At 36.0% G+C, this 27,081-nt stretch overlaps 1 protein-coding gene across 2 annotated transcripts in view; it reads left to right on the top strand.

The window, feature by feature from the left end:
* Positions 1-27,081, top strand: part of LOC129721820 (ecdysone-induced protein 78C) — a 90,115-nt gene that overhangs the window by 19,577 nt on the left and 43,457 nt on the right. Inside the window, exon 1 of one of the 2 annotated variants that reach the window (XM_055674833.1) lies at positions 6,915-7,690. The exons of the other annotated variant lie outside the window; for it this stretch is intronic. Coding sequence (XP_055530808.1) covers positions 7,237-7,690 — 454 coding nt within the window. The 5' untranslated portion in view covers positions 6,915-7,236. Of the gene's footprint in view, positions 1-6,914; positions 7,691-27,081 lie in introns of those variants that run through there. 2 annotated transcript variants of the gene reach the window in all.

Here is a 27,081-nt window from a genome sequence, read left to right on the forward strand (position 1 = left end):
AATCGGCGGCCGTGGTCAGTGACCCCTTCGGACAAAGCACGAATGTGTAAAAGCTTGATCGTTGCCTTTCGTTCCTGCTTGGTTTTTCTATTCTTCTCTTCCTAGTCGGGTTCATCTTCTGTTATCTTAACCACGTAAACTTCCCCTTCTCCAAACCCAACTGTCTAACATTTTTAAACTGTAATAGTTTCTGCTTGTTGTTCGATTTATCCATAGAAGGGATCCTGAGATCTTACATGCGTAGGGCTGAGATCAGCGTTAGTTAGAGTGCAGCCTTCCAATCGGTTTATGTTTATGCTCTAGCAGCAAACGGAGGCTCGTTTCAGGTCGTGTATTTTCTCTAGCATGCTGATGTTTCTTTTTATAGTTGCAGCTTCTCGTGTTTTTCTGTTCTGTTTGATTCTTCGAGTCTCGTTTTCTCGTCCGTCTTTTATAATTCTATGCGGTATATGAAAGAAAATGGTATGAAAATTGGTGCCGTTGGCGGCGCACAGTGGGACGAAATCAAAAATAGTAGGACATTGGTGTTTGTGGCGAAACGCATGGTTTTAGCGTTTCGATGTCTTCTAGAAAGTTTCTCAGTTTTATGAGTACTTTATTTTGACGGTAAATTTTTTTGATTAAGGGGGCTGTACACCAAAATAAAAAAATAACTTTTTTATTTCTCGATGAACTTGGTAACTTACTTCTGACATATTGTAGAACTAGCTATTACGAGCAAGTTTGTAGAGTATTGGAAAATTCTATCTCTTAAACTAACAAATTTATAAGGTGTTAAAGTAAAGCACCCCCTTAAAATATGTTTTTGCGTGATAACGCTCTTATCTTAGTTTTGCCATTGTTCAAGTGTTCTACAAACTTCTAACTAAGATTAATTGTCATATTTTTCTAGAAAAAAGTGTATCGTTATCTCTTAATTTGGAGGAGTTATGTCTGTTTTCGCACTTTTATGACACACTTTTCAAGAGAACATATCTCGCGGAAAGGCAGATGTTGGCAGCTACTTTTAGCTTCATTTTATTTGGATACTTATTTCCTCCAATTGTGTATATATATCGTACTGGAATCGGAGGGGATTGATAGTAATTTTTCGGAAATTAAGTTGCAACTTTTTTATTTTTTTTTTAAATTACTCATTCCAACACTTCGCTAAAATTTCCGAGCACCTGTTGAATCATTAAACGTCCATGGCTTACTCATTTACGGGCACTGGTTGTCCGATTTAAAAAAAAAAAATAATCAAAATTTAAAAAAGTCGCAACTTAATTTCCGAAAAATTACTATCAATCCCCTTCGATTCCAGTACGATATATATACACAATTGGAGGAAATAAGTATCCAAATAAAATGAAGCTGAAAGTAGCTGCCAACATCTGCCTTTCCGCGAGATATGTTCTCTTGAAAAGTGTGTCATAAAAGTGCAAAAACAGACATAACTCCTCCAAATTAAGAGATAACGATACACTTTCTCCTAGAAAATATGACAATGAATCTTAGTTAGAAGTTTGTAGAACCCTTGAACAATGGCAAAACTAAGATAAGAGCGTTATCACACAAAAACATATTTTAAGGGGGTGCTTTACTTTAACACCTTATAAATTTGTCAGTTTAAGAGATATAATTTTCCAATGCTCTACAAACTTACTCGTAATAGCTAGTTCTACAATATGTCAGAAGCAAGTTACCAAGTTCATTGAGAAATAAAAAAGTTAATTTTTTTTATTTTGGTTTACACCCCCCTTAATCAAAAAAATTTACCGTCAAAATAAATTACTCATAAAACTGAGAAACTTTCTAGAAGACATCGAAATGCTAAAACCATGCGTTTCGTCACAAACACCAATGTCCTACTATTTTTGATTTCGTCCCACTGTGCGGCGTGGCGATAATTGTGTTAGACCCTGAACCCCGTCTTCGATATGTTAGGTTTCTACATCTATCGATACTTGTATGGTTAGGTTGTTTCGGGTGTTTACAACGGTTGTTTAGTTTATTCGTTTCATTCTTTATGCGTCGAAGTACAGTAAAAAATGATCATGTCTAACAGGGACTGTGCGAAGCTTTCATGTGTATTTTGCACCGAACCAAGAAAGACCGATATGCACTTAGATTATTTGTATGCAGGAATTGTTAAAAAAGAATATTAAAAAAGATTCTATAATTACTCTAGTTTTTCAGTTTTATACAAATATATAGTAAAAAAACCAACACTGGAATGTTTCACATAATAAAATTTTTCACTAACCGACAATGAAGTAGTTATTGCGCTGTTGCTACATATCACCCTACGGAGAATGTTCACCCCGATCGCTAAAGCTTTTAACCATACTATTTGCAAATCTAGTGAAGTTGATTTATTCTTCCATTGATCCTCTGAGGCCAGCTTCCACGCGATTCCCTTGCCCCCATTTCTTTGATTCGCCAATTATAGAGAATCGGGAATACAGCCTGCAGCAATGAACTTGGCATTGGGTTCAGCGTCGATCCCGGTCCGTTGCTCTGGCAAATCATATGGCGAAGAATCTCTACATATGTTCAGGAAGGTTCAAAGAGGAACTGCTTTTTCTTTTCCATTAGATGAATACATACAATAAATACCAGCACACATGCGGGGAACTCCTGTGAGGTTGCCTTAGGCTAGTAGATTAGTAATGTTTTCACAACAATCATACCATTTCATCTCGCTTTAGTCTCGGTGGATCGCAAGCGGGTTTAAATGGAGAACTGTAGCTTCGGTGCGGTGGAGGGCGTGTGCCACGATGGGTTGTTCTCTTCGCGCTCTGCAAACACGTGAATTGTGCTACCTTTAGTTCTGCTGTTCAATGCTCCGCTGTTAGCCACTCCGCCTGCAACTCCTTACGCCTCTAGGCATCATTATTGTCGCGCGCTGAACTGTTTAGGCAAGTAAAATTTCCGCACTTTTTAAATGCTAGTAGGAACACTGGCGTAACATACGGCGGTAGAGCTGGCGAAGTTTCGCAAGCGGAGTGCATTGATTTAATAAATTATAGGATCATGTACAAGAATATGTACCCTCCAACAGTGGTGTAGTTTAATAGAAATAAACATCTATCATTAAACAAATATGTCCCTTTTTTTTTCTACTACTTAATTGGTTAATAATTAATTAATTAATTTTCGCCAAAGAAATGAGGACTACAAACCCCGTTTGATTTTGGCACGTTTCGCTTTTGCACACATGTGCCAAAAAACGAACGGTTCTGTTTAAACATAGGGTAGGTGAGCCAGTTATGGCAAGTGCACCAGTTATGATTATATCGCATAAGCTCAATGGTACCAGTTATGGCAATACACCATTTAAACTCCATAGGCAATAACTGGTTCATGCCATAACTGGTACATTTTTTAGGTATTGTCAACCCTAGTACTCCTCCCCTATTCGTTAGTTTATCCCCTTTCTTTTTACCAATTGAAGTCCAACAACCGCCAAAATAAAGGTATTAAGGTCCTTCATGTTGCCGAGGTGGATGGCAGGAATCGGTCAATCGGTTCCGGAGATATGGCCGGAACATGTCCCGGTAATACCATGCCTTTAATTACTCAGGTGGTAAGGGGTGGTAAGGTGCTAGTGTCTAGGTCGTCATAGGCCACATATGAAACTGTTCCTTTTGTGTTTCGGACACTCCCAGCTTATGGAACCGAAACCCATCAAGCGACACAGGTCACTTAAAAAGTAACAAACATAATGAAAAGGTTCATTTTCTGCATGGTTTGATTTTGGCACCAGAAAAAATTCGGGCGTGTGGCCAAAATCGAACAGGATTTGCATATGAAATCTTTCCATACAATACTTACTTGTTTGAATGTTTTTCTAACATACCTATTGCCTATTTAAGTGGTTCTTTAAACATTGCTATTATAATCTTATGGTTCAAGATGTTATGCTTATGTCTGTTTGGCAAAAGTGAGCTGTCTGGGTTCACTCCCAAGTCCATGACAATTATTTATATCTGTACGGTTTGGTTACCTGTTACAAAATGTGGTGTTGCCACTTTGCGGCCTTTAGTTATTGCGTTAATTTTTTTTTTCATTGAGTTGGAGTAGGCTTTCATTAAAGATATGTTATTTACTTTCAAAATTGAAAGAAATTGACCATTGAGAAAACCTTGGAAAAACAACAAGGGTGAATGAAATAAGGTTTGAATATTAATTTTGAAAGCGTATTATTTGTTTGTGATTCGGTAAAAATTACTGGAGCTAGCTCAAAATTTGAAGCCCCATTCCCATGTTTTGCAGTATGGAGAGTAATAGTAATGTGAATGATCACTGTAAAGAGCTTTTACGTGTTTGCCATCATCCATTGTGTAAGGAATAAATTGGATTTTAAAATGGCGACTTTTGGTTTCTGGAAAAGAACCAAAAATGGCCGAGGACCTAGTAATATGAGTACTTTCGGAATGATGCTCAAAGACCTTACGACAAGACGATCCGGAAGTGACCGACTTGAATTTAAAAATGACGTCTGGAATTGGGACCCGGTCTCTGGACATAATCCAGATTCCGGAAATATTCATTTCGGGTGGTATTCGACCATTATTAATTCTCTTCGTTTTCAGATTTCTGGATATCATCTCGCAGTAGAACAAACTTAATAGGCCTGATTTGACTTTATTTCTGACTTTTCTATCACATCCTGTGTAATATTGATGAGAATGTTGAACCAATTGTTCAATTCGAATTTATTCAACACACCGTTAACTTAGCTAAAGGGTGTCCCACATCAAATTACATCAAGAAAAAACACTGTAGAAAATTACCTAGTTGACCAATCCTTTTCAATCTTTCAGACAATAAAATTTAACCGTTTAGCAGCCTGCCGATATAATGTGTGAGAAAAACCAGGAAATATCTAGAGAATAAATTTTGAAAAAATTGAATTTTCTCGCGCAAAAATATTGTTCCACTGATCGATCTGAAAAGTTACACAGTTGTTGTAGCACCCAGAAGGAACACGAAAAGTGCATTGGAGCTAACATTCAGTTTTTGTCCCACCCTACTAAGTATACAGTTTTCTGGCCCGTAACTTTCCCGTACCTATGTAGTCCCTCCCGGTTCTTGGTTTTCTGAACGAAAGACTTGGATAGATTCAACTTTTTGACAGAAGCATTGGGATTTCGCTTCAACGCTGTTACAACCCGCTTGTGATCCTGATGGCTAATTGAACAATTATTCTGACTGCATTTCTCCTTCCGTTTGATGCTCAGAGTTTCGTTGTAACGTTAAATCACACGACTCACCGTTGACTGCACGATTCGAAGTTGTTTTCCGATGTCCCACTGAGAGAGTTAAGGATTTTCCAGGTGCTCGCACAAATTCAATTAAAAATGTCATGCAAATGATAAAAATGCAGTGTAAACAATACACTCTAAAGTACCACTACCCAAATTGTCGAAAGAAATGGATGATTTTCTACAGTGTTTTTTCATGATGCAATACAACGTTAGACACCATTTATGCACATCTCCCCGCTATTTCATTCATGCACTGTATTGTCATCAGTATTGCAAATTTTCACTGTTAGTGATAGATTCTCAGTTGAAACTGGAAACCATGAATATCAGTGTCATTACGAACGAGCTGACAGTGAAAATTATTTTCAGCTCCAATCAGTTGACAGTGATAATGCTGACTGGCAGCATTACTGTAATTTCGCACACGCTGTGTTACTACTTCATCGACTTCATGCAATGGATTTGCTTAGATCAAAGAATTTCGTCATTAATGAAGGCATATCATTTGTATCACTGACATGATTTTCACTGTGAATTGACACGGGTGACACTCAATCTCAGCGTGATGAGAGTGAGAGTGAAATTGCTGTTGTATCATTTTCATTTTGCAGTGTCGAAATTTCGCAAAACTGATTGTCATTTTAGACACTTTTAATGTTTTTGGCAGTTTTGTAAAACTAGTAAGTCGAAACTAATTAACTCTAATTAGATTCTATTTTCCCACGGAAAATTATGAAACTCAAAGATTTTGTGCGTTTTCGATAATACGAAGCAAGCGTGGACATCCAATACCATATTGTGTTGAAATAATATTGAGAGTATCTTTGTTAAAAAGACTAATAAACTGTATAAATATGCGCTTGATGTTTACCCGCTACTGCAAATTTAACTTGAATTTACGGATAGAAGAATCAAAAAAGTACGAAATATTAGTCTTTGCATTCATAGGCTAAACTATATTTGAACCCTCCTATCTACTTGCTTCATCCAGCTTTATCTCACCTACTAATAAAGGAATATATTCACAATGAATAGTTTCAGAAAAATCACAATTTCTAGATAAGATTCTCAAACAATTTTGTTGTAAAAATCATCATTGCAACCATTGCACAGGAATAAGTGTTTTTCGAAGATCGAATGATGCAGCTTAGAACTCTAAATATTAGTGAATTTAGACAACATTTGTGGCAGCATTCGAAAAAAAAATATAAAAGTGTATTTTCACTGCCCGTCACTAAAAAGCATGACTTCATTCTATGTGGGTCACATTCGTAGTCCGTTTGGTCTATCGATCTCTGCCCGAGGGTGCTTACGGTTGGACCATCGCGCCAACCAAAGATTGCACCTACATTTATGCGTTTGAACCAGACTCCAATAGAAGGGAACTAACACTGATCGAAGATTTTCTACGGCGATGAAGTGCCTTGCCGTTGGTTGGTTGGTTGGTTGGTTGCGTCTCTTTAGGACCCGCACAGATTGGTGCCTCCCCGGGTTAAGTGCTTGGCAGTAAAGAAGGAATCGAAGAAATTTTCTTCTCCCGTTCTTTGCCTAACAGTGGTAACATGTACAAGGTTCGATGATCGCCCGGTGGGCAGCGGAAGGCGCGGTTGGCCAGTGAATGGACTGGATTAAGTTCGATGTTTATTTTGCTTTCTACCTTTCAGTCTGCGTTAAGATTCTCACTAGAATGGATACCTGGTCCCGGTTCTGTCATCGGAAATGAGTGCTTCGTGGCGCACGGAAACCGGTTGCGCGTGATTACAGTGAGTAACGTAATGTCTTCTGTGGTGCTCTCATAAATTTCTAGGATACACGGGGATACGTTATGTGATGGGAAGATGTGATTTGTGTTCGGAGCTTGCTAGTGTGGTGTTATTTTTTCGATCTAGAATCTCAAATTTCAAAGTAATCAAGTGCCATGCTCGTGCCGCATTTAAATCGAAAATATTTACATATGCTTTCATAGTGCTCTCGTGTTAGCTCCATGTATGAGATTGGTTACAAAATATCTTCCGAAGAAGATACGCCGAGCATGGATATCTACCTAAATTCTCCGAGCGATGGATTGAGCTCGAGTTTAGCTAAACTAGACGAGGATATAGCTGATATGAGCTTTGATGCCGGATCAGAATTTAATCTACATTTTTTCGATACGCCGGAGGATTCCAACACACAAAGTGGGCTGAGTGATCACGACGAATCGGTGGAGTCGAGCTCGCTGGATCCATCATCCAGCCCCGGGCCACCTACGTTCTCTCAACCGCTCCCTACGCTGGCGATCGCTGTCGACCAAGATCCGATTTCGAGCACGATCGTAGTGACCAGTTCGGCGCCTCCAATGACATTGGTCAATCCATCCACCTGTTTGGTGATAACTTCCTCGGAGATAGCAAAGGTTTCTTCCAGCAGTTTCGAGCAGAGACCCAACTCTAGAACAGGTAATTTAAATTCTTTCGTTGAAAATGAACATCAAACTACGAATTTTGTACTGGGCAAATTGTGTACTAGCAAAATCAAGGACCCCCGCCTGGACGGGGGAAAATGATATTCTTGCTCGTATGTGAAAAATGCGTGAAACTAATTTGGTAAAATTTAGTCTACAATAATTTTTAACTTGTACACCCTTGCTAAACTTTGTGCTGAAATTTACTCTTGTTATATTTGGTGACTCAACCCACGCTGGAGAATATTCGACGGAAAACAAATAATCAAATAAGTAGGCAGTGTTGTATTTAGAGCAATGCTAACCCCTATCTTAAATTGTTTGAAATTTGTTGACAAACCCAAACAATATGTATTGGAAGCAGTTTCCATACCTATCGAGTGTGAAAATGAAAAGAAATCATTTTTTCCAACGAGCACGCGTAATTCTCGCAAAACTAAAATGCAAACAAAAAAATCTTCATATTAAAAAACAATTCTTTATGATAATTTGTAATGATTTGGAATTAACATCTAAACCGTTCTTCATATTATTGGCAGTATCACTATTGAAGTAAATGATACGCTTTTTTATATCCGTGCTTGTGTGTGAGATTTTACCCTTCTGTTTCAAGCTCACTGCTCTACTATACCGAGCCTCTTTCTATCCTACCAATATCGCCAAAATACAACTTTCTGGAGTGAGAGTTCACCTAACGTACCTCTCTGGCCAGGTTTATTCTAAGAGGGACTGATTATGGCAAGAGGAAGAGATCTTATTCCCGTGCCAATGCCGCAATTACAATTCCCTAGAGAGGATAACTATTCTTATAATCAGTTTTATTATAAAAAGGACTTATTTTGTCTTCTGGTTTGCTGGGTAACGCTCTCCCAATCTCACTCGATTTTCTCAGAGATGGCTGAACCTATTTCAATGAAATTAATTTCAAATGAAAGGTATAGTTGCCCCATAAGACCCTATTGAATTTTATTGTAATCGGATTTCTAGTTTAGAGGTTATGTGTCAAAATGTAAAAATCACGAAACATCAATATCTCAGAAACTACACAACCGATTTGAACAAAACTAATTTCAAATGAACGGGCTACCTAAATACCCTTAACTTTCGAATTTTATGAAGATTGAACTTGTGGTTCAAAAGTTATGGAAAGAAACGTGTTCTGGAGACTATTTAATCTCTCTAATGTTTCTCAGAGATGACTGGACCGATTTTCATAAAATCAGTGTCATATGGAAGGTCTTGACGCCCCACAAGACCCTATGATTTTTTTTTCAACCGGATTATTACTTTGCCTGTTATGTTTAAAAATGTGAAATCTAGCTATGAAAAGAAACATATTCCGAAGACTACATAAACTCACTCGCTTTTCTCTGAGATGGTTGAACCGATTTCCACAAAATTAGTGTCAAATGAAAGGTCTAGCTGCCTCATAACACCCTATTGAATTTCGCTGTAATCGGACTGTAACTTTGTCTATAATGTATCGAAATGTGAAAATCGCGAAACTTCATTATCTTAGAAACTACACAACCGTTTTGAACAATATTGATATCAGATGAACGGGCTAGCAAAATGTGGTATCGTACCATTTGAACGTTCCTGGTATCGCTCGTGCTTAAATTGTTCAAAATTAAGAGTCATTTCTCTTGTTTCGCTATTTCTTAAGCACTAACATTACGTCAAATTTCATATTTTATACTTCAATAGCAACATCAATATTTTAGAACCCAAAGAGTGAATATACCTTTAATGGATTTAAGCATTCATGTAAATTTATTTTTACAAATAATAAGTTTGAATGAGAAAGGCTAGGTGGATTAATTTAGGTTTTTTTCATTCTTTCTAACTATTATTCTTAAAGTGTTTTTTTTTGTAAAGCCAAATTATTATCTACAACCTTGCCGAAGAGGTTCGTCAAACCGATCCGACTGATCAAACAAACCGTTTTGGCTCTTTATGATCATCAATACTTTATATTCATCAATACTTATTTTACATAGCATTTTACATAGCTTGTCAGAACAGAGTCGTGATTAAAAACGCTGAAGAACCTGTGTATGAAACACGACCGCAAGGTTAACGTAAAATTACGACAGCATTTCAATGTATTTCTTGCAATACGTGAAGGAATAAACTAGATTGGAACTATTCGATTCGATGGTATGAAGCGGTAAATTTCAGTAATAAATTTATTACACATTCTCTACCGCTAAGATTACGATCTTGTAGCAATATGTTTATGTCGGTAATTTTTATCGAACAATCAAGAAATAACTCCCTGAAACTGGAGGTCATCTCGAACTTCAACATGACGTTAGAAGTAAATTTCCAATTTCTGACCATCATTTCAGTTCCGAAAATATCGATATTCTGGTCTTAAATTTCATAATGGGGTCTAGAGTCGATTTTGCAGTCTCTGGATAGCTTCTCGGTTCTGAAAATAACAATATGGGATGGTATTTGGCCTTGTTTTTAGTGCTGATTGGTCGAAGTCTGTGTTAAAAAAGGCTCAACATTTTTTAATAGTACAATTGTTTGAATCATAATTTACAATTTTCAGCATGTTGGGGGACGTTAAGCTAGTTTTCAAATGGACTGAAGAATAGAGAAAATCCTTCGAAAACTGATCGAGTTATTAGCATTTAAAATTAGACAATTTTTGTGACGCTCTCGATGTTTTCAGTATCTAAATTGCACTCCTATCCCAGAATGCTTTCTAAAGACGTAATTCTACGTCGCAAAACAATAGCGCAAAAAGATGCCATTATATGCCCATAGACCTTTAGTTAAGGAGAATATTTACAAATAGCTGTTTTGTTTGCAATGCTATGTTTTTAGCAGCTGGACAAATATTTAGTTGAACACTCATTATGTGTTTTAAACTTGTTTATGAATAAATGTTTTCATTCGCTATCACAAATCGGAAGAAGCTGCTGAACATCATCGACCAAAAATGGTAAAAAGCAGTGATGGCATTTTTCCAAAGGATTCAGAATAAAAATCTGAAAATGATTTTGAAGCGTCCTCCTTGGTTTGGTACACTCGAATTACATAGACTTACTGGTGTTGAACCATTAGAAGCTATGTCAAATAAAATTATTAACAATTTTCGACAAATATCGTTGCAATCCTCAATTGCTACGATAAGCTCTCTTTATAGCCAATAAGTTAGCAATTAAGTTAGTTGTAAGTTTATTTCCCCTTTTCTGACAAGTAGGTTTAAATCCCTACGAATGATAAGTCCTAGTTGCGAAAGCAAACAAATCCTAACAATTAAAATTACAAATTTCTAACAGTGTTGAGAAGTCACCATTTGTGATTGGACACACATACTCATTGTTTACTAATATTTATCATAAATACTTAAGCTACTAACAAATCCCCCCTTAAAAAAAAAGCAGTGATGGCATGAACTCGTGCAAAGTTGAACTGAGTAACACTTTTTCAGATTTGAATCCAACTTGAATCTGCTTCCTCTCGATAGTTTGAGTTTTTTTTGCACCGCACACTCTGATCGATTGAGTTTAAATGCGTGCAATGCATGCAGTGCACGATGTATCCAACGATGCAGGCGATGATGTGACGCGATGAGTTTTGTTTTTAGATCGAATTTATGCTTTCAAAGGACAATGCAACAAACTGTTGCAGCAGACGCAGCGCGAATTTCATCGCCATTCGATTTTTATGCATTTGTTGCTATGCAGGATTCAAACTCAAATCCAACTCAAGTGTAATGCAATTTTAGTAGGGTTTACGCCTGGACGGGGGAAAATGATATTCTTGCTCGTATGTGAAAAATGCGTGAAACTAATTTGGTAAAATTTAGTCTACGATAATTTTTAACTTGTACACCCTTGCTAAACTTTGTGCTGAAATTTACTCTTGTTATATTTGGTGACTCAACCCACGCTGGAGAATATTCGACGGAAAACAAATAATCAAATAAGTAGGCAGTGTTGTATTTAGAGCAATGCTAACCCCTATCTTAAATTGTTTGAAATTTGTTGACAAACCCAAACAATATGTATTGGAAGCAGTTTCCATACCTATCGAGTGTGAAAATGAAAAGAAATCATTTTTTCCAACGAGCACGCGTAATTCTCGCAAAACTAAAATGCAAACAAAAAAATCTTCATATTAAAAAACAATTCTTTATGATAATTTGTAATAATTTGGAATTAACATCTAAACCGTTCTTCATATTATTGGCAGTATCACTATTGAAGTAAATGATACGCTTTTTTATATCCGTGCTTGTGTGTGAGATTTTACCCTTCTGTTTCAAGCTCACTGCTCTACTATACCGAGCCTCTTTCTATCCTACCAATATCGCCAAAATACAACTTTCTGGAGTGAGAGTTCACCTAACGTACCTCTCTGGCCAGGTTTATTCTAAGAGGGACTGATTATGGCAAGAGGAAGAGATCTTATTCCCGTGCCAATGCCGCAATTACAATTCCCTAGAGAGGATAACTATTCTTATAATCAGTTTTATTATAAAAAGGACTTATTTTGTCTTCTGGTTTGCTGGGTAACGCTCTCCCAATCTCACTCGATTTTCTCAGAGATGGCTGAACCTATTTCAATGAAATTAATTTCAAATGAAAGGTATAGTTGCCCCATAAGACCCTATTGAATTTTATTGTAATCGGATTTCTAGTTTAGAGGTTATGTGTCAAAATGTAAAAATCACGAAACATCAATATCTCAGAAACTACACAACCGATTTGAACAAAACTAATTTCAAATGAACGGGCTACCTAAATACCCTTAACTTTCGAATTTTATGAAGATTGAACTTGTGGTTCAAAAGTTATGGAAAGAAACGTGTTCTGGAGACTATTTAATCTCTCTAATGTTTCTCAGAGATGACTGGACCGATTTTCATAAAATCAGTGTCATATGGAAGGTCTTGACGCCCCACAAGACCCTATGATTTTTTTTTCAACCGGATTATTACTTTGCCTGTTATGTTTAAAAATGTGAAATCTAGCTATGAAAAGAAACATATTCCGAAGACTACATAAACTCACTCGCTTTTCTCTGAGATGGTTGAACCGATTTCCACAAAATTAGTGTCAAATGAAAGGTCTAGCTGCCTCATAACACCCTATTGAATTTCGCTGTAATCGGACTGTAACTTTGTCTATAATGTATCGAAATGTGAAAATCGCGAAACTTCATTATCTTAGAAACTACACAACCGTTTTGAACAATATTGATATCAGATGAACGGGCTAGCAAAATGTGGTATCGTACTATTTGAACGTTCCTGGTATCGCTCGTGCTTAAATTGTTCAAAATTAAGAGTCATTTCTCTTGTTTCGCTATTTCTTAAGCACTAACATTACGTCAAATTTCATATTTTATACTTCAATAGCAACATCAATATTTTAGAACCCAAAGAGTGAATATACCTTTAATGGATTTAAGCATTCATGTAAATTTATTTTTACAAATAATAAGTTTGAATGAGAAAGGCTAGGTGGATTAATTTAGGTTTTTTTCATTCTTTCTAACTATTATTCTTAAAGTGTTTTTTTTTTGTAAAGCCAAATTATTATCTACAACCTTGCCGAAGAGGTTCGTCAAACCGATCCGACTGATCAAACAAACCGTTTTGGCTCTTTATGATCATCAATACTTTATATTCATCAATACTTATTTTACATAGCATTTTACATAGCTTGTCAGAACAGAGTCGTGATTAAAAACGCTGAAGAACCTGTGTATGAAACACGACCGCAAGGTTAACGTAAAATTACGACAGCATTTCAATGTATTTCTTGCAATACGTGAAGGAATAAACTAGATTGGAACTATTCGATTCGATGGTATGAAGCGGTAAATTTCAGTAATAAATTTATTACACATTCTCTACCGCTAAGATTACGATCTTGTAGCAATATGTTTATGTCGGTAATTTTTATCGAACAATCAAGAAATAACTCCCTGAAACTGGAGGTCATCTCGAACTTCAACATGACGTTAGAAGTAAATTTCCAATTTCTGACCATCATTTCAGTTCCGAAAATATCGATATTCTGGTCTTAAATTTCATAATGGGGTCTAGAGTCGATTTTGCAGTCTCTGGATAGCTTCTCGGTTCTGAAAATAACAATATGGGATGGTATTTGGCCTTGTTTTTAGTGCTGATTGGTCGAAGTCTGTGTTAAAAAAGGCTCAACATTTTTTAATAGTACAATTGTTTGAATCATAATTTACAATTTTCAGCATGTTGGGGGACGTTAAGCTAGTTTTCAAATGGACTGAAGAATAGAGAAAATCCTTCGAAAACTGATCGAGTTATTAGCATTTAAAATTAGACAATTTTTGTGACGCTCTCGATGTTTTCAGTATCTAAATTGCACTCCTATCCCAGAATGCTTTCTAAAGACGTAATTCTACGTCGCAAAACAATAGCGCAAAAAGATGCCATTATATGCCCATAGACCTTTAGTTAAGGAGAATATTTACAAATAGCTGTTTTGTTTGCAATGCTATGTTTTTAGCAGCTGGACAAATATTTAGTTGAACACTCATTATGTGTTTTAAACTTGTTTATGAATAAATGTTTTCATTCGCTATCACAAATCGGAAGAAGCTGCTGAACATCATCGACCAAAAATGGTAAAAAGCAGTGATGGCATTTTTCCAAAGGATTCAGAATAAAAATCTGAAAATGATTTTGAAGCGTCCTCCTTGGTTTGGTACACTCGAATTACATAGACTTACTGGTGTTGAACCATTAGAAGCTATGTCAAATAAAATTATTAACAATTTTCGACAAATATCGTTGCAATCCTCAATTGCTACGATAAGCTCTCTTTATAGCCAATAAGTTAGCAATTAAGTTAGTTGTAAGTTTATTTCCCCTTTTCTGACAAGTAGGTTTAAATCCCTACGAATGATAAGTCCTAGTTGCGAAAGCAAACAAATCCTAACAATTAAAATTACAAATTTCTAACAGTGTTGAGAAGTCACCATTTGTGATTGGACACACATACTCATTGTTTACTAATATTTATCATAAATACTTAAGCTACTAACAAATCCCCCCTTAAAAAAAAAGCAGTGATGGCATGAACTCGTGCAAAGTTGAACTGAGTAACACTTTTTCAGATTTGAATCCAACTTGAATCTGCTTCCTCTCGATAGTTTGAGTTTTTTTTGCACCGCACACTCTGATCGATTGAGTTTAAATGCGTGCAATGCATGCAGTGCACGATGTATCCAACGATGCAGGCGATGATGTGACGCGATGAGTTTTGTTTTTAGATCGAATTTATGCTTTCAAAGGACAATGCAACAAACTGTTGCAGCAGACGCAGCGCGAATTTCATCGCCATTCGATTTTTATGCATTTGTTGCTATGCAGGATTCAAACTCAAATCCAACTCAAGTGTAATGCAATTTTAGTAGGGTTTACGCCTGGACGGGGGAAAATGATATTCTTGCTCGTATGTGAAAAATGCGTGAAACTAATTTGGTAAAATTTAGTCTACGATAATTTTTAACTTGTACACCCTTGCTAAACTTTGTGCTGAAATTTACTCTTGTTATATTTGGTGACTCAACCCACGCTGGAGAATATTCGACGGAAAACAAATAATCAAATAAGTAGGCAGTGTTGTATTTAGAGCAATGCTAACCCCTATCTTAAATTGTTTGAAATTTGTTGACAAACCCAAACAATATGTATTGGAAGCAGTTTCCATACCTATCGAGTGTGAAAATGAAAAGAAATCATTTTTTCCAACGAGCACGCGTAATTCTCGCAAAACTAAAATGCAAACAAAAAAATCTTCATATTAAAAAACAATTCTTTATGATAATTTGTAATAATTTGGAATTAACATCTAAACCGTTCTTCATATTATTGGCAGTATCACTATTGAAGTAAATGATACGCTTTTTTATATCCGTGCTTGTGTGTGAGATTTTACCCTTCTGTTTCAAGCTCACTGCTCTACTATACCGAGCCTCTTTCTATCCTACCAATATCGCCAAAATACAACTTTCTGGAGTGAGAGTTCACCTAACGTACCTCTCTGGCCAGGTTTATTCTAAGAGGGACTGATTATGGCAAGAGGAAGAGATCTTATTCCCGTGCCAATGCCGCAATTACAATTCCCTAGAGAGGATAACTATTCTTATAATCAGTTTTATTATAAAAAGGACTTATTTTGTCTTCTGGTTTGCTGGGTAACGCTCTCCCAATCTCACTCGATTTTCTCAGAGATGGCTGAACCTATTTCAATGAAATTAATTTCAAATGAAAGGTATAGTTGCCCCATAAGACCCTATTGAATTTTATTGTAATCGGATTTCTAGTTTAGAGGTTATGTGTCAAAATGTAAAAATCACGAAACATCAATATCTCAGAAACTACACAACCGATTTGAACAAAACTAATTTCAAATGAACGGGCTACCTAAATACCCTTAACTTTCGAATTTTATGAAGATTGAACTTGTGGTTCAAAAGTTATGGAAAGAAACGTGTTCTGGAGACTATTTAATCTCTCTAATGTTTCTCAGAGATGACTGGACCGATTTTCATAAAATCAGTGTCATATGGAAGGTCTTGACGCCCCACAAGACCCTATGATTTTTTTTTCAACCGGATTATTACTTTGCCTGTTATGTTTAAAAATGTGAAATCTAGCTATGAAAAGAAACATATTCCGAAGACTACATAAACTCACTCGCTTTTCTCTGAGATGGTTGAACCGATTTCCACAAAATTAGTGTCAAATGAAAGGTCTAGCTGCCTCATAACACCCTATTGAATTTCGCTGTAATCGGACTGTAACTTTGTCTATAATGTATCGAAATGTGAAAATCGCGAAACTTCATTATCTTAGAAACTACACAACCGTTTTGAACAATATTGATATCAGATGAACGGGCTAGCAAAATGTGGTATCGTACTATTTGAACGTTCCTGGTATCGCTCGTGCTTAAATTGTTCAAAATTAAGAGTCATTTCTCTTGTTTCGCTATTTCTTAAGCACTAACATTACGTCAAATTTCATATTTTATACTTCAATAGCAACATCAATATTTTAGAACCCAAAGAGTGAATATACCTTTAATGGATTTAAGCATTCATGTAAATTTATTTTTACAAATAATAAGTTTGAATGAGAAAGGCTAGGTGGATTAATTTAGGTTTTTTTCATTCTTTCTAACTATTATTCTTAAAGTGTTTTTTTTTTGTAAAGCCAAATTATTATCTACAACCTTGCCGAAGAGGTTCGTCAAACCGATCCGACTGATCAAACAAACCGTTTTGGCTCTTTATGATCATCAATACTTTATATTCATCAATACTTATTTTACATAGCATTTTACATAGCTTGTCAGAACAGAGTCGTGATTAAAAACGCTGAAGAACCTGTGTATGAAACACGACCGCAAGGTTAACGTAAAATTACGACAGCATTTCAATGTATTTCTTGCAATACGTGAAGGAATAAACTAGATTGGAACTATTCGATTCGATGGTATGAAGCGGTAAATTTCAGTAATAAATTTATTACACATTCTCTACCGCTAAGATTACGATCTTGTAGCAATATGTTTATGTCGGTAATTTTTATCGAACAATCAAGAAATAACTCCCTGAAACTGGAGGTCATCTCGAACTTCAACATGACGTTAGAAGTAAATTTCCAATTTCTGACCATCATTTCAGTTCCGAAAATATCGATATTCTGGTCTTAAATTTCATAATGGGGTCTAGAGTCGATTTTGCAGTCTCTGGATAGCTTCTCGGTTCTGAAAATAACAATATGGGATGGTATTTGGCCTTGTTTTTAGTGCTGATTGGTCGAAGTCTGTGTTAAAAAAGGCTCAACATTTTTTAATAGTACAATTGTTTGAATCATAATTTACAATTTTCAGCATGTTGGGGGACGTTAAGCTAGTTTTCAAATGGACTGAAGAATAGAGAAAATCCTTCGAAAACTGATCGAGTTATTAGCATTTAAAATTAGACAATTTTTGTGACGCTCTCGATGTTTTCAGTATCTAAATTGCACTCCTATCCCAGAATGCTTTCTAAAGACGTAATTCTACGTCGCAAAACAATAGCGCAAAAAGATGCCATTATATGCCCATAGACCTTTAGTTAAGGAGAATATTTACAAATAGCTGTTTTGTTTGCAATGCTATGTTTTTAGCAGCTGGACAAATATTTAGTTGAACACTCATTATGTGTTTTAAACTTGTTTATGAATAAATGTTTTCATTCGCTATCACAAATCGGAAGAAGCTGCTGAACATCATCGACCAAAAATGGTAAAAAGCAGTGATGGCATTTTTCCAAAGGATTCAGAATAAAAATCTGAAAATGATTTTGAAGCGTCCTCCTTGGTTTGGTACACTCGAATTACATAGACTTACTGGTGTTGAACCATTAGAAGCTATGTCAAATAAAATTATTAACAATTTTCGACAAATATCGTTGCAATCCTCAATTGCTACGATAAGCTCTCTTTATAGCCAATAAGTTAGCAATTAAGTTAGTTGTAAGTTTATTTCCCCTTTTCTGACAAGTAGGTTTAAATCCCTACGAATGATAAGTCCTAGTTGCGAAAGCAAACAAATCCTAACAATTAAAATTACAAATTTCTAACAGTGTTGAGAAGTCACCATTTGTGATTGGACACACATACTCATTGTTTACTAATATTTATCATAAATACTTAAGCTACTAACAAATCCCCCCTTAAAAAAAAAGCAGTGATGGCATGAACTCGTGCAAAGTTGAACTGAGTAACACTTTTTCAGATTTGAATCCAACTTGAATCTGCTTCCTCTCGATAGTTTGAGTTTTTTTTGCACCGCACACTCTGATCGATTGAGTTTAAATGCGTGCAATGCATGCAGTGCACGATGTATCCAACGATGCAGGCGATGATGTGACGCGATGAGTTTTGTTTTTAGATCGAATTTATGCTTTCAAAGGACAATGCAACAAACTGTTGCAGCAGACGCAGCGCGAATTTCATCGCCATTCGATTTTTATGCATTTGTTGCTATGCAGGATTCAAACTCAAATCCAACTCAAGTGTAATGCAATTTTAGTAGGGTTTACGCCTGGACGGGGGAAAATGATATTCTTGCTCGTATGTGAAAAATGCGTGAAACTAATTTGGTAAAATTTAGTCTACGATAATTTTTAACTTGTACACCCTTGCTAAACTTTGTGCTGAAATTTACTCTTGTTATATTTGGTGACTCAACCCACGCTGGAGAATATTCGACGGAAAACAAATAATCAAATAAGTAGGCAGTGTTGTATTTAGAGCAATGCTAACCCCTATCTTAAATTGTTTGAAATTTGTTGACAAACCCAAACAATATGTATTGGAAGCAGTTTCCATACCTATCGAGTGTGAAAATGAAAAGAAATCATTTTTTCCAACGAGCACGCGTAATTCTCGCAAAACTAAAATGCAAACAAAAAAATCTTCATATTAAAAAACAATTCTTTATGATAATTTGTAATAATTTGGAATTAACATCTAAACCGTTCTTCATATTATTGGCAGTATCACTATTGAAGTAAATGATACGCTTTTTTATATCCGTGCTTGTGTGTGAGATTTTACCCTTCTGTTTCAAGCTCACTGCTCTACTATACCGAGCCTCTTTCTATCCTACCAATATCGCCAAAATACAACTTTCTGGAGTGAGAGTTCACCTAACGTACCTCTCTGGCCAGGTTTATTCTAAGAGGGACTGATTATGGCAAGAGGAAGAGATCTTATTCCCGTGCCAATGCCGCAATTACAATTCCCTAGAGAGGATAACTATTCTTATAATCAGTTTTATTATAAAAAGGACTTATTTTGTCTTCTGGTTTGCTGGGTAACGCTCTCCCAATCTCACTCGATTTTCTCAGAGATGGCTGAACCTATTTCAATGAAATTAATTTCAAATGAAAGGTATAGTTGCCCCATAAGACCCTATTGAATTTTATTGTAATCGGATTTCTAGTTTAGAGGTTATGTGTCAAAATGTAAAAATCACGAAACATCAATATCTCAGAAACTACACAACCGATTTGAACAAAACTAATTTCAAATGAACGGGCTACCTAAATACCCTTAACTTTCGAATTTTATGAAGATTGAACTTGTGGTTCAAAAGTTATGGAAAGGAACGTGTTCTGGAGACTATTTAATCTCTCTAATGTTTCTCAGAGATGACTGGACCGATTTTCATAAAATCAGTGTCATATGGAAGGTCTTGACGCCCCACAAGACCCTATGATTTTTTTTTCAACCGGATTATTACTTTGCCTGTTATGTTTAAAAATGTGAAATCTAGCTATGAAAAGAAACATATTCCGAAGACTACATAAACTCACTCGCTTTTCTCTGAGATGGTTGAACCGATTTCCACAAAATTAGTGTCAAATGAAAGGTCTAGCTGCCTCATAACACCCTATTGAATTTCGCTGTAATCGGACTGTAACTTTGTCTATAATGTATCGAAATGTGAAAATCGCGAAACTTCATTATCTTAGAAACTACACAACCGTTTTGAACAATATTGATATCAGATGAACGGGCTAGCAAAATGTGGTATCGTACTATTTGAACGTTCCTGGTATCGCTCGTGCTTAAATTGTTCAAAATTAAGAGTCATTTCTCTTGTTTCGCTATTTCTTAAGCACTAACATTACGTCAAATTTCATATTTTATACTTCAATAGCAACATCAATATTTTAGAACCCAAAGAGTGAATATACCTTTAATGGATTTAAGCATTCATGTAAATTTATTTTTACAAATAATAAGTTTGAATGAGAAAGGCTAGGTGGATTAATTTAGGTTTTTTTCATTCTTTCTAACTATTATTCTTAAAGTGTTTTTTTTTTGTAAAGCCAAATTATTATCTACAACCTTGCCGAAGAGGTTCGTCAAACCGATCCGACTGATCAAACAAACCGTTTTGGCTCTTTATGATCATCAATACTTTATATTCATCAATACTTATTTTACATAGCATTTTACATAGCTTGTCAGAACAGAGTCGTGATTAAAAACGCTGAAGAACCTGTGTATGAAACACGACCGCAAGGTTAACGTAAAATTACGACAGCATTTCAATGTATTTCTTGCAATACGTGAAGGAATAAACTAGATTGGAACTATTCGATTCGATGGTATGAAGCGGTAAATTTCAGTAATAAATTTATTACACATTCTCTACCGCTAAGATTACGATCTTGTAGCAATATGTTTATGTCGGTAATTTTTATCGAACAATCAAGAAATAACTCCCTGAAACTGGAGGTCATCTCGAACTTCAACATGACGTTAGAAGTAAATTTCCAATTTCTGACCATCATTTCAGTTCCGAAAATATCGATATTCTGGTCTTAAATTTCATAATGGGGTCTAGAGTCGATTTTGCAGTCTCTGGATAGCTTCTCGGTTCTGAAAATAACAATATGGGATGGTATTTGGCCTTGTTTTTAGTGCTGATTGGTCGAAGTCTGTGTTAAAAAAGGCTCAACATTTTTTAATAGTACAATTGTTTGAATCATAATTTACAATTTTCAGCATGTTGGGGGACGTTAAGCTAGTTTTCAAATGGACTGAAGAATAGAGAAAATCCTTCGAAAACTGATCGAGTTATTAGCATTTAAAATTAGACAATTTTTGTGACGCTCTCGATGTTTTCAGTATCTAAATTGCACTCCTATCCCAGAATGCTTTCTAAAGACGTAATTCTACGTCGCAAAACAATAGCGCAAAAAGATGCCATTATATGCCCATAGACCTTTAGTTAAGGAGAATATTCACAAATAGCTGTTTTGTTTGCAATGCTATGTTTTTAGCAGCTGGACAAATATTTAGTTGAACACTCATTATGTGTTTTAAACTTGTTTATGAATAAATGTTTTCATTCGCTATCACAAATCGGAAGAAGCTGCTGAACATCATCGACCAAAAATGGTAAAAAGCAGTGATGGCATTTTTCCAAAGGATTCAGAATAAAAATCTGAAAATGATTTTGAAGCGTCCTCCTTGGTTTGGTACACTCGAATTACATAGACTTACTGGTGTTGAACCATTAGAAGCTATGTCAAATAAAATTATTAACAATTTTCGACAAATATCGTTGCAATCCTCAATTGCTACGATAAGCTCTCTTTATAGCCAATAAGTTAGCAATTAAGTTAGTTGTAAGTTTATTTCCCCTTTTCTGACAAGTAGGTTTAAATCCCTACGAATGATAAGTCCTAGTTGCGAAAGCAAACAAATCCTAACAATTAAAATTACAAATTTCTAACAGTGTTGAGAAGTCACCATTTGTGATTGGACACACATACTCATTGTTTACTAATATTTATCATAAATACTTAAGCTACTAACAAATCCCCCCTTAAAAAAAAAGCAGTGATGGCATGAACTCGTGCAAAGTTGAACTGAGTAACACTTTTTCAGATTTGAATCCAACTTGAATCTGCTTCCTCTCGATAGTTTGAGTTTTTTTTGCACCGCACACTCTGATCGATTGAGTTTAAATGCGTGCAATGCATGCAGTGCACGATGTATCCAACGATGCAGGCGATGATGTGACGCGATGAGTTTTGTTTTTAGATCGAATTTATGCTTTCAAAGGACAATGCAACAAACTGTTGCAGCAGACGCAGCGCGAATTTCATCGCCATTCGATTTTTATGCATTTTTTGCTATGCAGGATTCAAACTCAAATCCAACTCAAGTGTAATGCAATTTTAGTAGGGTTTACGTGCAAACCGAAAATAAATGTGCAAGCAAGTTTTAAAACTCACTTGGATACAAGTGCAAAGTCACACTGCCTACTCTGGTAAAAAGTGATAAAAGTCGAAGCAAGCAACGAGATGCGATGATTTACAGTTTGGAGGAAACAAAAGCAACTTTACACGGATTTACACGGATTTACACGTTTACTAGTGTGCGTAGGTGAAAAGTCACTCATCTCTATAGTGACATCTAAGCAAAGTTTCAGCCAAATCATGGACGGTGAAAATGTTTTTTTTTTTTTGAGAAATTGCGCTTATTTAACGACTTTAAGTAAAAATCGATAAAAAAAATAAAGTGCAATGAATAATTGCTAGGTAAGAGCAATCAAACTAGGTCATTTTGAAAATAATAAAATAGGAAAACGAAGATATACTTTGAATCATGGTTCAAGGGTTTTGTAACACAATTTCGTGCATCGCCTTGGGCGGAATCCATGAATTACGTAACGCCTATAGGAGGGAGGGGGGTATGTATGAGCGTTATGATTTGTTACATAGGGGAGGGGAGAGGTAAGATCAGCGTTACAAAAACTGTTATGGGAGGGTAGCGCTTCGGAATTCCAGTAGCAAACTCAGCCGTTTCCAGTGAATCAGCTCAAAGCTATAAATTTATTTAAAGGGAATAATAGAAATTCGTTGTGGTACTGAATTTATAATACTCACAAATAGTCACGAACTAGGCCCTTAATTTACTTTAATAATAATGCTGCTACCCATAATCAATGAAAAAAAAAAAAAACAATGACATGTGTGTTTCCTAACCACAAGCAACTACCTGACAGTTCTCCACATACTAGCATATTCCCACATCATTCCCACCTGAACGCAGGGCTGCCAAGTATACAGATTTTTCTGTATTATACAGATTTTTTGAACACGATACAGAAATGATACAGAATACAGAATTCATACAGAATTTTGTACAGAATTTCAGCATTCGAATTTTTTTAAGTTTCGGTTTAAAATCGCGATGTTTCAAAAAATGTTCGAACTAATGAACTGTTAGCTCTGCCTCACAAACATTTCATCCGAACATCAGTTTTCTGTTTTCCGACACGTTTCCCACATAGCCGTCAAACTGGCCGATTTGCTTGAGGCAATCCACGGGTGACGTTTCATTCGCTTGTACGTTCGTTATTGCTGTTGTTTTTCAAGTTGCAAAATCAAAATACAACCGAACACGAAATTTTTTAAATGTCGGAGAAAAAAAATCTCTAATCGTCCAGACGGGACGAGGGAAATTTTTTCTAAGTCTAAATCACACCCCTCAGCCCGTTGCCGCATCACATTTTTCGCATCCTCGAAAAAATCACACACATTGCCTACTTTACAACTTAAATAATAATATATTGTTGTTTGAAGGACAATAGAGCAACCGATCGGACAGCGTTTGTTTTTCACGCTTTTTGATCTGGATTGCATCCAAGTTGCAATCTCTTGAACAAACCTGAGGCTGACCGCAACTGTCTCGTGGATTACTTCATCCACAGTACGCAGTGTTGTTGCGAATAATTTGGTACGAGAGAAAAAGAGAGCAATATTTTTGCTTTGTTTGCTCGGTTTTCAAAAGCAGTTTGACTGTTCCGAATAAGAATTTTGATAGGTGCGAACGAGCTTTAAAATCTGTTTCCTCGTCCAAAGCGGAATATTTGCGGCTGATTGTATTTATATAGTAATTGCGTTGACGACAACCAACGATCTTCTTTTGCCGACTATCACGCTCTTCTTTTACTTTTTTATTGCTTCTGTTTGACTTCTGCTGGGCGTCTGGCATTTAACTTATCGCTTTTCATTGATTTCTTTTGGACATCCGACATTTGGCTAAGAGGGAAAACTTTGGAACAAAAATACCTGATCCGATTGCTTTCATAGAAAAATAAAACCCGGCTATAGAGCAGAGTTTTCTTTCAGGAATTTTACCCAACTCTTTTACGGTTTCAGGTCGGATTCCAAGCCCAGTAACCCCAAACCCGAGCACTTGCAGGCACACGAGCAAAATACAGAAAAATACAGATTATTTACGGGTCACGGTGCTCCCACAGACCGTTATTATAAAAAAAATGCACCAAAGAATCTGAGTACACCATTCGATTCGTTATGACGTCCAGGATCTATGGCCAAAATTTCAAAATCATCGTACGGTACATTTTTGAGTAATGCCCTTTTGAAGGCCGTGAAGTACAAAAAAGTGATATTGAAACGACAAAATACTCAATGTAAAGCACGTTTTTCAGCCACAATTTTATTTAACAACATCCAAAATAGTTTCCACACATTCCAAGTATTGTGTTTCAAGACATTTACATCCTTAAAATCAGTTTTTTGTCTATAATTTCGTCTGCAATGGTCAAAACAATGCAAAATGTTCTAAGAATTTATGCATTCAACTAAGCTTTCCTCAAGACTTTGTAAATTTTATTGTTTTGACAATCACGGAAAAATAATAGACAAAAAACTGATTTTAAGGAAGGGTGTTCCACAAAAAACTCTATTTTGTCGTGTTCAACGTAGAGATAGGACATCGCAGTATTCAGCAATTGTTTTTCTTTTAAAGTTTTCCACAACTTTGCTGAAGGAAGCAATCCGGTATATTGAAAATTAGAAAAAATATTTTTTTATCTAACTGTAAGGTGGATTGATCGAAAAACCAAAAACGGCAATAGTAAGGTCCTTATTCTATGAAACAATTTTGCTGAAGACACTGAGTACATAAAATCAATTTTTCACAGTCAAATCTAGAACGATCACGATTTTTCGAATTTAGACCACTGTGCACTGTAGTTTTCGAATAAATCTTTCCACCAATTGTAAATGTCTTGAAACACAATACTTGGAATGTGTGGAAACTATTTTGGATGTTGTTTAATGAAATTGTGGCTGGAAAACGTGCTTTACATTGAGTATTTTGTCGTTTCAATATCACTTTTTTGTACTTCACGGCCTTCAAAAGGGCATTACTCAAAAATGTACCGTACGATGATTTTGAAATTTTGGCCATAGATCCTGGACGTCATAACGAATTGAATGGTGTACTCAGATTCTTTGGTGCATTTTTTTTATAATAACGGTCTGTGGGAGCACCGTGACCCGTAAATAATCTGTATTTTTCTGTATTTTGCTCGTGTGCCTGCAAGTGCTCGGGTTTGGGGTTACTGGGCTTGGAATCCGACCTGAAACCGTAAAAGAGTTGGGTAAAATTCCTGAAAGAAAACTCTGCTCTATAGCCGGGTTTTATTTTTCTATGAAAGCAATCGGATCAGGTATTTTTGTTCCAAAGTTTTCCCTCTTAGCCAAATGTCGGATGTCCAAAAGAAATCAATGAAAAGCGATAAGTTAAATGCCAGACGCCCAGCAGAAGTCAAACAGAAGCAATAAAAAAGTAAAAGAAGAGCGTGATAGTCGGCAAAAGAAGATCGTTGGTTGTCGTCAACGCAATTACTATATAAATACAATCAGCCGCAAATATTCCGCTTTGGACGAGGAAACAGATTTTAAAGCTCGTTCGCACCTATCAAAATTCTTATTCGGAACAGTCAAACTGCTTTTGAAAACCGAGCAATTAGAAAAAATATTTTTTTTATCTAACTGTAAGGTGGATTGATCGAAAAACCAAAAACGGCAATAGTAAGGTCCTTATTCTATGAAACAATTTTGCTGAAGACACTGAGTACATAAAATCAATTTTTCACAGTCAAATCTAGAACGATCACGATTTTTCGAATTTAGACCACTGTGCACTGTAGTTTTCGAATAAATCTTTCCACCAATTGTAAATGTCTTGAAACACAATACTTGGAATGTGTGGAAACTATTTTGGATGTTGTTTAATGAAATTGTGGCTGAAAAACGTGCTTTACATTGAGTATTTTGTCGTTTCAATATCACTTTTTTGTACTTCACGGCCTTCAAAAGGGCATTACTCAAAAATGTACCGTACGATGATTTTGAAATTTTGGCCATAGATTCTGGACGTCATAACGAATCGAATAGTGTACTCAGATTCTTTGGTGCATTTTTTTTATAATAACGGTCTGCGGGAGCACCGTGGGGTACATACAGATTTTTCAAAATAAAATCTGGCAGCTCCGCCTGAACGTCAATCGCGCCGGGGTGTGCGCCGTTTTATTTTTCGCTTCTGTCCACCGTAATAAAAACTCTGGAGAGAAAACGAGCATTTTTGAGCATTTTTGATGACGTTACGTTTCGTTACATATTGGGGGCGGGGGTCCAAAAATTGGGTTTCATTTATGGATGTCGCCTTGTTTTTCGCGCAATGCTGGACATTTACTCGAATTTTATGCTATTTGTTTAGTTACCGCGATTTCCATTTACGGGTATGTAACTCCACGTGAAAAAACATGACAATTACATCTGTGTTGCTGTGTATGAACCTTATCTATATAAAACTTAACCAAATACTAGTTAAATAATTGAGAATTGAATTTACGCAGATGTATTACAACACTCACTTGACTTGCAGATTAATTGAGTTGTGGGAACATTTTCTTAAATCCAACCATATCAACAAAAATACCTAGCAACAGTTTCGATGAAATGAAGAGGGATAGCGACAAG

The sequence above is a fragment of the Wyeomyia smithii genome, chromosome 2, assembly GCF_029784165.1.
Source record: "Wyeomyia smithii strain HCP4-BCI-WySm-NY-G18 chromosome 2, ASM2978416v1, whole genome shotgun sequence".
Taxonomy (NCBI): Eukaryota; Metazoa; Arthropoda; class Insecta; order Diptera; family Culicidae; genus Wyeomyia; species Wyeomyia smithii.